The 17,341-nt window shown below is 40.4% G+C and overlaps 1 protein-coding gene across 5 annotated transcripts; it reads right to left on the bottom strand.

Moving 5' to 3' along the window:
* Nucleotides 1-608: 608 nt before the first annotated feature.
* LOC113570876 (dysbindin domain-containing protein 1) lies at nt 609-16,973 on the bottom strand. Of its 5 annotated transcripts, none has more exons than XM_026999571.3 (4): nt 16,632-16,973; nt 13,290-13,433; nt 7,244-7,381; nt 609-1,660 (listed from the first exon to the last, which is right to left on the bottom strand). In XM_026999571.3, exons 1-4 carry the CDS (start codon nt 16,660-16,662, stop codon nt 1,509-1,511), a joined length of 465 nt encoding a protein of 154 aa, XP_026855372.3. In that variant the 5' UTR covers nt 16,663-16,973; the 3' UTR covers nt 609-1,508. The 5 variants fall into 5 exon arrangements, with proteins under 5 accessions (XP_026855372.3, XP_026855371.3, XP_026855370.3 ...); XM_026999570.3 differs by having other exon boundaries at nt 609-1,663; nt 16,632-16,966; XM_026999569.3 differs by having other exon boundaries at nt 13,290-13,436; nt 16,632-16,963.
* Nucleotides 16,974-17,341: the final 368 nt, after the last annotated feature.

Below are 17,341 nucleotides of genomic sequence, written 5' to 3'. Positions count from 1 at the left end.
AGAGTTGATCTCTTATTGTCTTGTACATGAATGGTTACATATGGAAATATCCTGCTTAAGCACGGTATTCAAGAGTAGTGCTGGTGGCAGGCTTGACAAATGTGTGTCTGCTGTGGCCTGTGCTTGAAACTGTTTTGCCCCTTGGGGTTATGGAATTGTGGTTTTTTTTTCCCTGTCTGTTGTTTATACATTTATCCAACTTATAATGTACTTCCCAGATTTATTCCAAGTACTTAAATGCTGCTTGCTGCATTGTAATGGTTAGCTGGTTGTAATCAGTAGGCACTGTTGTATGGGCTCTGTATTATGTACTAGAGAGATTAACATAATACATACTGCATTGTTTCAGGTCAGTGTAAAGAGTCCCCTGTACTAATGTGAAAACAGCTTAGTTTATCTTGTTAAGCCAAACGTTGTTTCTTTGCTAACCTTATGTAATGTTTATTAGTTCAGTGTTTTGCACAGTGTTTTTCTCCCCTGGTATTGGCTAGGCTGTCAAAAAGCCTTTATACTGAAATATCCCTTTATAAAAGAAATCCTAAAACCTGTTATTGGTAAGACCTTAACTAAAGAATAGCTCCACTTACATGACTCTCATTGTGTAGGGCTGAAATTAAAAGGGCTTTTAATTAAAAAGCAAATTAAATAAAACGTTACATCACAGAACATTTTCATGGACAATTTCAGTCACTGGAAACTAGTATTTTTGTAACCATTTCACTTTACATTTGTTTTTGAACAACTACTATTTATGGAGTATGCAGTGTTGGTTAAAAAAAGGTTTGTTGAAAATCTTGGGCATGGATGTGGGTGTGTCTTACCGCTCTTGAGGGACCACTCTAATAGCTCCTCTGCCTTGCTAATAGTGTGTTCTTGCATTCCCTTTCACAGTCTATAATCTATGACAGTTTACCTTGTTACTTTTAAAGGCAACAAATTACATGGCAGTCAACTTTTGACCTGCTCTTCCAACCCAGAAGACCTATGCTGCAGCATCCCGGCTCTATTCGTCTGTACTTTCCTCTCGTTTACTCAGTGCTTCTCTCTCATTGCATCATATAGAGCTCTATATTCCAGATTATCTTTTGGACTGAATTCTCTATAAATCAGAGAGGCCTTCCAAACTCATCTCCATAGAGTCCAATTGACAGGAAGCCCTCGAGAAGTAAAATGTCTAACAACATGGATATGGAGAGACATGTATGAGTCTGTATTGCTCCACTAGTGCCTACATGACAGTTCATCTCCACATAACAGATATCGAGTGGGAGCACATGTTAGTGTCTTTTGCACCGTGGCTCTATATTATTCAAATGCAGCTGTGTGTGTGTGTGTGTGTGCGTGTGTGCGTGTGTGTGTGTGCGTGTGTGTGTGTGCGTGCGTGTGTGTGTGTGCGTGTGTGTGTGCGTGTGCGTGTGTGTGTGCGTGCGTGTGTCCCTGATATCAGGCAGAAGTGTTGGGTGTGTTTCTCGGGTCTGTTTGATCCATCCTAGTGCGGAGTAGTGCTCTCAGGGCTGCTTGGGCGTGCGGTAGCTTTGGGTGCTCTCCGAGTCGCTGTGGTGCTTCCTGTCGCGCTGCTGCTCAGCCTTGCCGCACCGTGTCCAGGAGGGAGAGCGCATGTAGCCGCCCCTCTGCATAGGTGGGTGGTGGCTGCGGTGGCCTGCTAACACACACACGCAGTCAGAGGTCAGAGGGCTTGTGTTCCAGCTCCAATCTCACCTTTGTACTGTCTCTGTTTGAAGGGATGTGGGAGGGGAGTGCCAGGCTCCAGGTCTCTTCCTAATACTACACACACGACTGATCTGTCTGTCACAGCCTGGTTATTTGAGGACTGCAGATGGGGAGAAAGCACCTGTCAGCTCTTCTGAGGGAAAGATTTCTACAGTTCATGCATGTCAGGAAAATTTTTTTCACTCTCTCTCTTTTTCTCACCCACACATTCTTCTACTGTCTTTCTGTTTTTTGTGACTTTTCTATTTCAGTTTCTTCACTCAGTTAGTTGTTTCTGAAGTCTGCCACATGTCAGTGTGTTTGGTGAAACAGAAAAACTGTGCTCCTTCTTTAGTGAGTTCCTAGATTATTTGTGACTTTGTGCCTAAAAATATGATGGTGTAAGATGCTCTAAATTTAAAATTAAACTTTTATATTCCAGTAGTTGCAAATCATGCACTTATTTGATTATATTGCAGTGTTTCATTCCAGTAGTATAAAGTTTGAGATTTATAGAAATGATTCTCATATCTGACTATTGTCTTTCTGCTTTATGAATGGGGTTTCTTTAATGGTCATAAGATGAAGAGCAAACATTGGAAGTGTTGTGGCAAAGTAATGGTGAGCGTGTGACTGGACAAGTAAAAGTAAACTGCTGGAAGTTTATTCTTTTTTGTGCCACTTTCTCCTTTGACCAAGAGTGCTCCAGCCTCTGGATACCAAACTCCTCTTAGAATATTAAACTCTATAAATTTAGGGATGTGTTCTGTCAAAGTGAACAATGTTACAAGGGTATCGAGGTCAATACTTTGTATGTAACACTTCAGACTGCAAGGATTGTGGCACGTTTTTGGTTGACTGTACTCTGTTGTGTTTATTATCCCTAATTCCTATTTATTACAACTAATTTTTAATTATTTCCCACTGCCATCATTCTATCAGCTGAGCTACGGCTCCTATTTGCAATGGAAAGGTTGTGGCATTTTGTAACCATAAGATGGCACTGTGTACTGGGGAAATCTCAGTCTCAGACTTGAAAATGATTTCAGTGATAAGCTTCTGTATATTCTTTTAACCAAAGACTGGTCTAAATTCAGTTCTATTTCTAGTGTTCATTCATAGTGAAGCAGAAGAAAGTGACCCCATACAAATGCAATTTGACTAATGTAACTGCAAAGCATGCCAACTGGGTTCAGCTGCGTTTTGTAACTAAAATTAAAAAACAAAAAAAACCACACCAATAAACTCTAAGTGAATGGTGCTATAAATCACCATGTAATTACATAATGCTGTATTTCTTTGTCATAGGCCATACTCTGCAGCCAGACATCACCAAGCTATTGATTTTGGTGAAGTTTATGGGATAAAACCTGGCTGTTAATAAAAACTGTGTTTCACACAGTCAGCACTACTTTCCTAAAAGATGCTAACATAATACATAGAAATACAAGCTTATGTGTTTATTGTGTTTTCTTAGGAAAAGATTTGAGAGTAACATATTCTTTCATCTCAGGCTTTCATACTGTTGAATTCTTGGGCAGGTGACGGTTGATCAGACAACGCGTTGAATTCAAATCAGCCCAGTTTCAAGTACACTCTGCTCTTGTGATATTTGACATCTAATAAATATGGATGTGGGAGTGGCCAGGTCTCATACAGAGAGTCAAGCTCTTACTTTTTTCTCCTCTTTGCCTCTTCCTATCCCTTCTGCAGCTATACATCAGCATGCACTCTGAATTCCTCAGCAGTCATTCAGAATTATGCAGGACATGTCAGCATTTGCAAGCTTGAAGGTCACTTGCGACAGAATTAGTGCCATATTAGTGCTAATTAGTGCTATATTTAAAATACAAATTTTGATTATTTTTCAAATGATTTAATTTTTATTTGCTTGTTTATTTAGTTGTTGCATTACAAGCATTAATATTTCTCAACATTTTTAAAGCAAAGTTTACTCAAATAGAGCGCTAGATCTAAATTCGTGTAACATTTATTGTGACAACCCGAATGGAAGAACGTGAGGAAGAAAGAAAACTAAAGAGAAACTGTGAAGGAATGATGCATGGGGGGGGGGGGTTCCTGGAAAGAGCCTACTGAGTCCCTCTGCCCCTGATTCACACCAGAAGCACGGTGGAATGTGAATGGTCTCCTCTGCCCTGCCTGTATCTGCCAAACAGCCTTCAGCTCCACCTCAAGCGTGCGAGGAAGGATTTCTGCTGAGGATCTGGCAGCCATCAAGAACAACCCTGATTGCTCTTTAGATGCTGATGATAAGATGGTTTGTCGCTACCGAAATTCAACAGATGTGTAACAACAGCTGAACTCACTTGGCTGAGATCTGAGACTTAAGCTGAGTATAAGGGACATGGCTGGCACAAGGAAAACATTCGTTCACACCAGTCTAGATTCCAGCTACCATGAGTTCCTCATTGGTGTCAGTACAGATTTAATGTGAAGTGCAGTAGAATTTGGATAAGGCCTGAGAGCACCTACTCTCCAATGTCTGACCACCACACTTTGAAGCAAGCCTGAATAGTTATACTTTCTGATTTGTTTTAATTCACAATATCAGGGTGATGTGGTACAAGTAAAGGTGTGGTATATGCAGGTGAAAATTTTTTTTCCTTCAAAGAAAAGTCATATGCATGGAAGTACAGTGTTGGGCAATCAGGTATATAAGGCCAGTATAAAGTAGCAAGCTCAGATAGATGGAAGAGCTAAACAGCTGCTGAACAGCTTGAGGCCGGCGGTGCTCGGCTGGAGGGTTGGTGTGGTTGCACATGGCTCTGTGTGTGGTGTGTCCTAGACAAGGTCACACTCACACCCATCCACAGTGTTCTGGTCCCGAATCTGGACCACTGCCTCATACATGTCCTGCTGAGAGAAGCTGAGCTGCAAGAAGCCTGCAGTTTCCTTTAGACTCTCTCAGGTCTCTCCACTAAAAACATTAGCCATAGTCACCCCAAATAAAACATGCAAAAAAAATGGCCATTTACCAAACAACAGATTAGACAATGACCTGCCAGACTGTTCCTGTTCTGAAACATCATGTGAAGCGCTAGGCTGCCCGTGAGTAGGTGGCTTTGGCTTTCACAGCCTGCGTCCACCTCCTCCAATTCCTTCTCCCATAGTTCTGCTGGGGCACCTGTGCAGGCAGGAGCAGGCACATTTGAACAGCCTCATTATGGACACATCTGGCCTCTTGTGGAGTAAGGAAACATGGTGCATTAGTGCAAAGTCCTTTGTTTAGTCTGCAGGGAAAGGGCTTGGGTTTATGCACGGAGATGAACAGAGAGGAATGCAGATAGTGCCAGGACTCCCAGATGGCTAATGGTGACCATAACTCACAGGGCAATGAGAAGGAATGCACCAAGTGCAACATGCAAACTTGACTCTTTAGGAAAGGCACTTTGCACTGGACTACCGAGCCCAAAAATACTGCAGCTCAATTAGTACCACGATGATTGTCGCGTTTTAGAAAGGTGCATAAAAATATATAGTGTACCTCAGTATCTCATTATATTGCCAATATATGCTAATGCTATGCTAATGTTGGAGAGTTGCCAGAGGCTGAGAAGAGGATGCATGGCTAATGGGGGTTGAGCATACTGTATAACTAAGTGAGATTAAAATCCCATCTCAAAGAGCCCCAGTACTGTAAATGTGTCTGTCAGTCTGCTTTCCCCATTATATGCCCCTCCATCACCATCCCAGGCCACCAATGCCACTTCCATTTATCACCAGTAGTGCGGAATGGTGCTCATTTCTCTACTACAACAGGTTACATAGAATAAGTAGAATAAGTTCACTATCAGTAGCAAGCAAACTGCATGTAGCAGCCTATGGGAGTTTTAGATTTTCTGTCTGGTTGCACACAACAGTAGCTTTTATGGCCATTTTGGGCACTAGTGTAGATGGCACCACTTGTAGTTAAGGCAGCTGGGGTACATAACTTTTAAATAAAGTCATATACATGTAATCCTAATGTATGCTAACCATATTGCTCAGGGTAATAATTCGTTTTGTACAGTTCAGTGTGGCACTACACAGGTTTACAAACAGTGTTTTTCCTCTAATAGTAAGTCTATTAAAAGAAGCGATGATTAAAGGGGTGGCACTCTGACACTGAATCGGAAGCCAGAGGGAGCCAGGGTGAAATCGCGTGACAGCAGTGTGTGTCAAGACACACACAGTGCCACTGGAGTGACACACATTTGACTACATATTCTCACATACAATCACACACTGTACTGGACAAAGAGCTATTCTCTGCGCTGTTTATATGCAATCCAATACTGCCTGTGAAAAGTGGGGAGTGTGTGGCTACATTCTCTCATAGTGATACTGAGTGACTTTGCTCAATGACATGGGAAGTATTTGACTTTTTATAGCTCCTAGGACATTTCTTAGGGTCCTGGCACCAGGCCCTGATATAGAAGTCTTGAGTAGTAAGCTCAATCTTATTGTTTAAAAATTAGACAATGCTTTATAGTTCCTGGCAGAGGCATTTTGCTTCTTTTTTGCTAGGTGTAACATGTCCTTTTATAAGAAGTTAGACTTGAATTTGATATCAAGTGGTTTGCTGTTACTTAAGATAAAATAAGCAATTTTCTGTTAGATGTGATTTTTTTTTCCTGCTCTACAAGCTCATATTGTATCTGGTCTAAAATGGATTATCAAATTTGATTCTAAAGTTAATGTGTGATAGTGATCAGTGAAACTGTGATTTTCATAAACTGTTCTGTCAGTGAAATGCTGACAAAAAGTAGCTGTAATATTTTGAAGGGAAGTAGTCAATAGTTAATAGAAAAATTAGCTGAGAAGTTGAGAATATTATTTTACAGTAATTAAGAAAATACAAATCTTACAAATCCAATAACAAAAGTGCCTTTAACAAAGATACTTTCCATCCTGATCAGATAATTGGATTAATTTTAATCTGTTTTAATATAAAAGATATAGACTGATCTTAACATCATTAATCCTTGGCTGGGGTAGAGCAACCGATGTTTGCCATTTTCTTCTACCCTAGAAAATTAATACCATGGAAATTTAGTGCTGTATGGATGATCTGACTACTACTGTCTAATTTACAGGTGATTACCGATGGAGATTATGAAATCTTTGTGCCATAGTTAGGATAGTGCTTTGTTTATAAACAGTCCGCCTCTGGTGTCTGAAGTGAAGACCTTGTGGTCTAAATGCCTACCTAACACACTAACTACAGATCACAGCCAGGGTCCATACGGCTACTGTAGCACTGACCACTCAAACCTGTGTCCATCAAATGTTCTGCACACATGAAGATTTTCCCTTTGTATTTTTATGTCTAAAAGCAGATCTCACTTTGATTTCTCAGTATTCTCTTAAATCAAATGAATGACATTAGTCATTAGTCACCTTGCAGACACTGCTAATTATTTTTTTTAAACTTTGATTGTCCTCCCAAACATCTGTTAGTGTTACCCACAGATGAAGTTTCCTGTTTGGTAGAAAGCTTGGGAGCAGCATGCAGAGAGAGACTCACACTCACCTGCAAATGACTCATTGTGGTTCTCTTCATCTGAATCAACGAAGACTTCAGCCAGCTCCTGGTCAGACATGTCCGTGAGCTCCGTCAGATCCAGAAGATCAAAGTGTACCTCCAGGGAGGACACACTGCTCAAGGGCTCTGCAAAAAGCCACAGCCGCTGCAGATTAGAAAATGGTCCCTGGCACTCAGATGCATGCTCTTAGTAAAGTTTGTTTTTCTAAAATGGAGGTGAAATAGGCAAATCGTTTTTAAACAGATTTTGAAATATGCTCATTCTTTTTTTATGTTTAGTCTGAAACAGCATCTCCCAAATCATTAAAGTATGGCTCTGGGCACTGAAGAGCATGACACCCAAGCTGGGTGTCTGGTGATGGTTAATCAGGACAATACTCCGCTCCGCTCTGCTCCCGGCTATATGACGAATCATTCTTTTGTTATACACTTCATTAAGCGGGGAAGGTTTTAAAGTGTTAGCTGTTGCTTTTTTGGAGGATGACTTGCATCCAAACATATCTGGCTCTTCCCACCTTTTCTTCTGTGCCTCTCCCACACTCTCCTGCTGTCCCTCCTTCCTCTTGCTCTTTTACTGACTCATATCGAGGCTGACTCGTCTCTGTTCTCCTGGCTGGTCTCCTTCTGTCATGCCACACCTACACCTCAACAGGCTGGTCCGCAAAGAGCTGAACAGTGATAGTAGCCAAAGAGACGCATCATGCTTGCAGCCAACTATAGAGTCAGCCCATCTGAGCGGGGTCATGTACTATATACTGTGTAAATGGGCTGTTTTTAATGCATTTTCAATCTTCTTTTACTCTGTTCATTTTGCTTATGTTTGTGTGTGATTTCAAGAACCAGGGAATGAAATATTAAAAATGTTTGTATCATAAAGTTTGTTAAGCATTTAGCAAAGTTAAAAATGGAAGGTTTTAATGTTTTAGTACATTTAGAGTTAACTCATTATTGAGATGCCCAAATATGAGTGAGTCAGTGTGTTCAATAAAATCAAATTAAAGACTGTATAGCGTCTGTTATTCCAAGTGAATCACTATAGTATATTGTTCCATATGTATAAAAATTACGCATATGGATATGTATATTTGGCTAAGACTTTCACTCGCTAGCTAGCTGGGCTGGTCAGACTCAAAGAAGGCGAGCAAGCAGGAATTCAGAGTGTGTAGGAGGGGCAAACGTTTTCTGACTGTTTAGAATAAAGCTTATGCAAGCTCTTCATAAAGTAAGTATGGCCCATTTTACATGAGAAGGGGAGAAATTCTGGCAAGATAAATGAATCGTTTACTGGACTTTGAAACTGCATTCATAGGACACACTTTGTATATGAGCACTGGATGCCCAGAAGAGCAGTGTAGCCTAATTAGAGAGAAAACACAGATGTAGATGTATGTCTTTATTGCCCTTTGTTTGTTCCTTTGGAATAGCTCTGGAATGCTTTTCACTGTGAGGCATGTGTGCTATATCCTATGAAAAGCATATTTCCTATGAATCCTATGAAAGGCATATTTCGTTATTAATAAGGCTCTTCTCTTTTGCCTGTTGTAGTCAAAGGTTGAATGAGAGCCTTTATTTCTGGACTCATCTATTACTGCGCTGAAGGCTTATCCCGCTCAGCATGGCTCTGTTAAATATAGCGGTAGCATTGATTAAAAATCAATGACCCTTTAAACAAGACAAAATGATTCTATAAGAGAGGGGCAGTGTTAAAAGAATTCCTAGAACAAAAGAGTTTGAGCAGTGTCCAGGACTTTAACACACCATAAATCCAACTCACATGTAATGCAAATAAAAACATTTCTTGATTGAGATGATAAAAAAAGGGAAACAAATCTTTTCTTTGATAAAATTTGCTATCTTAATTCAATCAAAAAGACTATATAACAGCGATTCTGCTAAGAGTGATTTAAATTAAAAAAAAACATTTGATCACACGAGAACAGCGCCGACAGCAGGTTGGTCATCATGAAATAACATTTCCAGAGCAGGGAGACTATACTGACATAAACAGTCCATTACACAGGCCATTACACTTCTAGTGGTTGCAGCTAAATCTTCAAAGCATCAAATGGGAGGCTTTTCATTGTTGTCCTTGCCACCGTTGTACAGCACAGTAGGTGAGCTCCTTTCTGCATAATATACTTTAAAGCCTTATAAGGAGCTTTTCAGCTGTGCATGGGTAAATACAGGAGGACGGCGACAGGTCACCGTTGTCTGAGGTATCCTAATAATTGTTCACCCCCTGGAATCAGAGATTGAAAAGGGGTCACGGCCTTTCATGCAGCCTTTTTGTTGCTGAGGGACCCGCCTGCATCCAGTAACATGCGCATATATACATATATAAGCTAGCAACAAAACATTCTGCATGAGGCGTCTGGCCCAGTCAAGGTCTAGCTATTTGATTAGATGACACTGGAGAGTAGCTGGCTGCCAGGCAGACCTCGGGGCAGATTGCCATTATGGTAATAAATATGAAAATGAGAAGGAGTCAGACAGGCCATATTCGGTCATCTGCTAGCGACCTGGTCCTGTTGCCTCATCAGTGCTGTAGTTCTGTATTTAACGAATTCCCCATTGTGGTTATGACATTGTAGGAACTTAGCAGCCATGTCAGCTGAGGATCAAGGTGTTCTTTTTTTTTTTTCCAGCCACACTTTTAAAAGGCGATCAGGCTACACTGAGCAGTAGTAGTAATGTAAAACTCATGGTTGAACATGGTTGAACATGTATGGGACCATGGCGAGAGACGCAGAGAGAGGAGAGAGCTCCTGGTTTTATCACATCTAAATGAAGACATTTCAGCAACATTTATGTTAGCCTAAAAATCAATGAGAAGTAGATATCCATTACTGTAACGTGATATTTTAAGTAATGTTTCTTTATTGTCAGATTCAACTAAAACAGCGAAGTGTCCCTGACCCATGCAATAAACATAACCTGCAACACAAGCATATCTGATATCTGATAGCCTGCAGGAGACACAAACCCTTAGCTCAGAGATCATGCCTGTGCTTTTACCATCTAACAACACAGTAATCATTTCACAGTGTTTACACTTTAGGAACAGGGAATTCTTAGAATGTGGAAGCAGAGACTCCTCATATTGGTCTACACCTTTGTGTGCAGGGGGTGCCTGTGCGTGCGTGCATGTATGTGTGTGCACAGAGAAAAAGCAAGAGAGAGAGATACACCCCTTAGATGAGATCTCCCAGGAGACCCGCCCACGGCTGTCTCTCACTAAGCCTCCCTGAGAGGAAGAACAGTGGGAAGAGGAGCAACAAAAAGATCAAGACAAGACCAGACAAGAACGAAGAATAAAAACGTAGCCCGTGAATTGCATTTTAAAACTAGGTTTAAAGAGAGTATTATTTCTTATCTTACACATTTAAAAACGATATTGCTTTTTTTTTTCACCCAAGTGTTTATTTTATTTCACAGCAAGCCCCCCACCCCTTTCCACCCACTGCTGCCTCTCCTTGAATAATTGATCAGTAACACATTTTACCTCCCAGCAAAGGTCTGTGGGGAATGGAGGCTGCTCCCAGAAAATTATTAGTAAAAACAGAACAAAAGAGTGCACATTTGTTTGAATGTGAGCTCACATTGCTCACACACCTCTTTGTGAGCCATGCCTTGTGGTTTTCTCTGTTAGTAAATAAGAACTTTTAGACAGGCTGAAGTTGACAAAATTTGCATACCTTTACTACTGTACCTGTTAGAGACATCTTTTCAGTATCTTAGTAGTCTCTTCTTTGCTACTCCAAAATGTATTTTTTTATTTTTTTATTTTTTCATTTTTTTACATATATTTAAGATGTGCACCATTTTGACAAATCTTGGATGTAAGAATATATTTTCTTTTTGCAGACAGTAATTTGATTCTCTTGTGCTCTGTTTGTGCATTTTCTCTTCTGTTATGACAAAACAGCTGTCTGCCTCAGTGAAAAGCACTGCTGTTGCGCATCCTCTTACGCAACCTCACGGCCTCTGTGCAAGTCTGCTTCAGACAGAAAGGAGCTGTTTAAGGCATGCAGCTTTGGAGTATATACTGCTAATGAGACAGAGAAGATGGGGAAAATAAAGGGGGAGTGTGGGGGAGTAGACTCCTACAGGGAGAGTACTGTGCCCGGCTGGCTAGGCTTTGGTTGGCTCACTGGGAGTCGCTGGCTGTAACTTTACACCACAGTACCCTGCAGAGGAGCAGCCAGTCAGTAGTCAGGAAAGGAGGCAGAGGACGAGTTAGTGAGGGGCCGCCAAGCAGACCTGAGTGATCATTTGCAGATCAAAAACGGTCCCACAAAAGAGGGTGCATCAGTTCCAATACTCAGTCTCCCCAGCACACCTGGTTCTGAAAACCAGTGAAAACCGCACGTTCGGGTAATGGAAAGCAAATATATGCAATTTAAAATTACTTTAAATGAACACTTTGCAACTTCATCTAAGTTATTAACACACTGTATGTATCATTGCTCATTTTATTTGTAGTAAATACCAGTACAACATGTTATATAAACCTCAATAAACTTGTCGTAGGGTTGCACCAAAATACCCCACTGCTACTATATTGTTACATACTGTGATTGCATGACATGGTTAAAGACAGGCCTGTGTTAAAAACTGCATTATTTTAACCAATATTATTTGTGCTTTTTGGTCTCCCAAGATTCATCTAGAATGTTTATGATTGATTAGGATGTTCACAACATATTGCTGATTAGGCCAATATTGCAATTATGATTAGCAATGTATTGAGCTGCATAGAAGTCAAGAGGTTTTGTTATTATTATTGAATAGAAACTACTTTTCTGTGCAGGCTTCAGTTGCTGTTGAAGATTCGGCTACTCACATACTGGTGGTAAATTTGAAAAGAATTTGGTTAAAATTGACATTAGATCTGGTTTAAATACATTAAAGAATAGAATCTTTGAGAAATCTGGGCTTCTCTTTTGCACCCCTTCCCCCTCAGTACATGGCAGGTGCTGGTACCGGTCTGTCATGGGTGAGACCAGACAGTGGGTGCTTTGCTCTACTAGCCTGAATGTGTGTTATGAGACTCAGTGGATAAAGGCTGCCTTGTAAGAGCCACTCCTTTGGTCTCTGTATCAGAGAGAAAGAGTGTGCTTCTTCTGGGTACACACAATGGACCCTTTTTAGCCCTGGGCATGGGGAACAAGTGATAGTGGACAGTGAGTACAAATTTGTCTTGAGCCTGCAATGCCTTAAGGCAAGCCCCTCTGGCTCAGTGAGGGAGGGAGGAGAGCTGCCCATTGGCTCTTTCTCAGATTAATCCCGCCCAGCTGGGCCTAGCTTTAATGAATGCCCCACTCACCAACTCTTCTCTTATACCTTTCTTAAGTAAAGCCGCAGGGGATTTTGGAAGGCACTGATGTAACTGATAAAGCCATACATCTGGACTCAAGGATTCCAGTGTGCAATAGCACGTTTGCTCTTGTTCAAATGTGTTTCTAATATTGCTTATTTGTCTTGTTAAACCATGAAAATTCAATGTACTTCCAGCTGGTTACTGGAATGAGAGACTCCTTGCCCAGCATCTGTCTTGATGTAGATGTTTGCATTTTGCCAAGCAGGAAAACATTTAAACAAATATTAAACTATAATTGGTCTTTATTTAGTGAGACCCATCCTTAAAGAGCTTTTTTTTTCACTTTTCCAGTAAAAAATCCTTTGACCAGATTGTTTAGACACAGATTAGACCAACTCCTGGAAAAATAGAGATTGTCAGAGTATTCCATTGACAGTACAATATAGTCTAAGACTAATTTTGATGCAAAAATTAAGTTTGTGTGATCATAAAGGCACTAATAATCTGAGGGATTTTTAAATTTCCAACATCTATTATGATTCAGTCCTACAGTAGTAAACTAAGTCACTACTAGTATGAATCTCTGCTTCATTTCCTATTTGACCAGCTTCGGATGAATTTCTTGTTTGGCTTTTGTTATCCACCAGGGCGAAGATGTGCATTAAGTCAACATGACAAAACCTCCTTGTATCCAATTTTTACCCTTGCACTCACGTCTTTTCTCAGCAACATGCAGCAGGCCTGAGATGTGTCCAGGAGTGAAGCCGTCCTCCTCGCCCGTGGGATGATGGGATGGCTCTTTGGAGAGTTCTCCTGAACTGGAGGGCTTCAGCAGTTTCTGAACATCTATGTTGGGATCTGCTATAGAATCATACAAATCATCAGGGAATTCTTAATTTTCCTGCAACTAGTGTACAGCAACTAGAAGGTATCACTATAATTATATGGCTTTATGCATTTACATATAGTAAAAAAGTAATGGTACATTGGTGAAAGGAAAATATTTGTATGCAAGAAAGGATATGGTAATATTATGGCTTTGAAACCTAAAATATTACTTGACATCTACCTTCTCTACTGTGTGTCAGCGAGTAGAGACGTTAAAGACTCTTTGAGTTTTAATAGAAGAAATCCTTCTCTTATTTTTGTGCATGATAAGTTACTTGCATCTATCAGATTCTTTGCTGGAGGGCGATTTAAGAATTTAATCTCTATTCTCTTTCTGAGGCTAATTTAATCTCTATTCTCTTTCTGAGGCTATCCTCTTTTCATGTATTATCCTTCAAAAACCAAAACAGAATGTTTATTAATAATCCCTGAATCATTGCATCACATATCTCCTTGATCCCTTGAATACAATATTACTCCACCATTGAGGTTGGCACGGAACCTTTTTACACAACTTGTGCCTTATTAATTAGGCAAGATATACAGCTATACTGCTTTACCAGGAATTATGGGGAGGCTGGTCCTTTTACAGTTCCACATTTAATCAATAGCAAAATGTAAAATATGATATGAAATATGGTGGAATACAATATATGATATACAAGTGCTAAAATGTTAAATTCACTGGGTTATTCTTTCTCTATTGTCCTTCTCTCTCTCTCTCTCTCTCTCTCTCTCTCTCTCTCTCTCTCTCTCTCTCTCTCTCTCTCTCTCTCTCTCTCTCTCTCTCTCTCTCTCTCTCTCTCTCTCTCTCTCTCTCTCTCTCTCTCTCTCTCTCTCTCTCTCTCTCTCTGCTAAACTGTCACCACCTCTGCGGTTTTGCTGCACTGAGCTTTAGAGATGAGGTGTAGGGCAGGCATGTCCAAAGCACGCTCGCTGCAGCCTGAGGCCTGGACAGGCCTCACTCTCTCTTCCCAGGGGAGCTTGTGTCCATTAGCATGTATTTAATGTCTCTATGATGCACTGACACACAGCCTCATCACCCATTCGTTGGAAAGATCTGTAAACGATACATACATGCAAAAACACCTTGGAATCCTAAATATAGGGTGGCCCAATATCTAAAGTTTATATGCTGCAAAATATATCTAAAATCTTGAGCAGGGACTTTAGTCCCCTCACAGGAGTAAACTAATGCCTCACTATGAATCTTGTGTTCAGCGCAGAAGACAAGCACTGCTGACCCGAGGACAGAGCCAGAGCAGATAAAACAAGATGGATTCCAATTTCAGCCTGGATCTGAGACCTGCTACAGCCCGATCGATCTGTTTTGTGGTGTAATAAAAACAAGCTGAGACAGTTGGGCCTCACTGTAGTCTTCTGATTAAGTGGCAGTCAGAACTCTTCACTACCTGACCCGTGCATATAAGGCAGTAGCTTTCAAAAGGATTCTAACAATGATACATATTTTTCATCACTGTTATTATTAAAATGGTTTTAGACAGACTACATAATATTATTGAGAATTTGACATCATTACTATTATTTTTCGAAAATCATGGTAAGCAGTTATTACCATATGGAGCCTAAATATAAAATTTGCCTTTGTTGTTGCTGAGTTTAAACACTAACAGTAATATAAAATTTTACATTTCATATGAAAATCACATATTGCTAGCATGGTGCTTGTCACATGACTTTTTATGTTGTTCTTACACCCCCACTGTTCTAACTCTATTCACCGACAGTTTAATTTCATGGGCCATAATAATAGTTCTGCAGGCCTTGGTCTTACTTTCTGTCTTTACCACACCCAAACTCAGCTTTATATCCCAGTGTCTTACAATTTCCATGTAACAGCGGATGTGTATACAGATCCCAATCACTAAAGGCCATAATAACTATAATAATAGTTATTTTTGAATAATAATAATAATAATAATAATTATTATTATTATTATTAGTAGTAGTAGTAGTAGTAGTAGTAGTAGTAGTAGTAGTAGTTGTTGTTGTTATATTTGTATAGTGCCTTTTTCAGACTCAAGGATGCTTTACAGACAGATATCAGCTTTTTATGAGCACTCTACTGACCTTGCTGAGCACAGATGATGCAATTCACATTTTAAAATTAATATTCAAAAATAAGAATTATTTAGGAACCTTTCAGCATCTATTACATGTATCGATTTACATGTATAATCTACATACACAGAGTGTCTCTCAGGTAACTCCACTCCCATTTGATTTGTTATCCTTTGCACTATCAATTCAAAATGTTTAGGTATTTGTAGTAACCCATAAAATAATAAATACTTTGTCAATGTCCACTTGAATGATCCCACAAAAAAGGCAGACTATTCTTAAACTGCATTGAGTATTTAAAAAGGCAGCGCAGTAAGATTAAATCTTGGACTTCACCTGTTTCCATGTGTTCCCCCTACCAGCCTCTCAGAAAATTGCACAGTCAGATTGGATTAGTGCCTCAGGCAATCTCTGCACTCCACAATAATATGATCTGCGTTAGCTTCACTGTGATTCACTGTGGGCTACAGTAAAATGGGCTGAGACAGGGTTCCCTTTTAAACAGAAGTAAACAGTTGTATGACCCACAGAAGTTCATGCATGACTGACCCTGAAACAGCCCTCCTACTGGCCACTGTCAGCTTGGTAACTGCTTCCAAAACAACACTTTACACAAGGTTAACAGCACTCAATAAAATGTAACTACTTTCAGAGTTTTCATTGTTGTTCATTTTCAAACAGGTATTTTTTAAACTGTGATAAGAAATACACGACATTGAACCAAGTCAGACAGAGCTTTTATTCTGTACAAGGCACTAGACCGCTGAAACAAATGACACTGCTAATTAAAGAAATGCACTTGGTGTTGATGCTACTAATTGCTAGTTGCAGTGAAATCTCAAATGTCCTAGAAAAATTCTCTAGCAGTGAGAGAAGCTGGCAAAAATTGTTACATCTTCTCTTTTCTGACACAGTTTTACCTCTACTCATTCTAAAAATAGATCCCACAAATATAGGAAATAGTCATCTGCTCCAGAGTACACAAAATTCTAAATGTCAATTATTTATACCTTTGACCCATCAGAGACAGCAAGTTCAGCAAAGATCCAGCAGACATTATGAGTCAGGAGGAGAGAGGGTCCTTACCTGGGCTACCTGCCCCTCCCTGTGCCTCCATCCAGCAAGCCACGAGTCTGAAGCTGCTGTCTACAGCAGCGACATGGGTGTGAAGCACTCAGAGTACATACGGTTAGAAGGAAACAAAGAGACAAAGAGAGAGCATGAGCATTGACTTGCACCAGAGCATGAGCATGGAACGCTCTTGTCTGCTTCGTTTTTCTCCCCCTCCTGTACGCCTGCTGGTCCTCCTTTCCACCACACTCCCAGTCATTCAGCGATCGGAGCCCCCACACTGCCAAAGAAAGAGAGGGAGCGAGGGAGAGTGTGACAGCGAGAAGAGGGAGGGAGTTGGGGAGTGAGAGGGGTAGAGCTAGATAACTCCGCAAATCATGTAGCCGCTTTGCTCTGTAGGCTGTGCATAGTAACTGATGCAGAATGCAGAATGCAAACAGATCTAGAGACAAAGGGTGTAAAAGGGAAAAACACACATGAAAAAAGCATGTAGTGTATACTGGCTGAGTGCCCAGACTGAGCAGAGCATGGAGGGCTCAAAAGGACAGAGATGTGTTGGATATATGTTGAGTACTAGAATAGTGGGATGGTATTAAAGGAGTGAAACTGTGTTTGGGGGAGACATTTGACTTGAGTAACATTCAACACACTGAGAAACAAATCATCATAAAACCTTATAGCGTGACAATCCAAACTCTCTTCAAAATGACAAGTAGCCTGAAATC

The sequence above is a fragment of the Electrophorus electricus genome, chromosome 6 (genome assembly GCF_041902795.1).
Source record: "Electrophorus electricus isolate QZ-2024a chromosome 6, ASM4190279v1, whole genome shotgun sequence".
In the NCBI taxonomy this organism is placed as follows: Eukaryota; Metazoa; Chordata; class Actinopteri; order Gymnotiformes; family Gymnotidae; genus Electrophorus; species Electrophorus electricus.
This window is presented reverse-complemented; position numbering and strand designations above follow the sequence as displayed.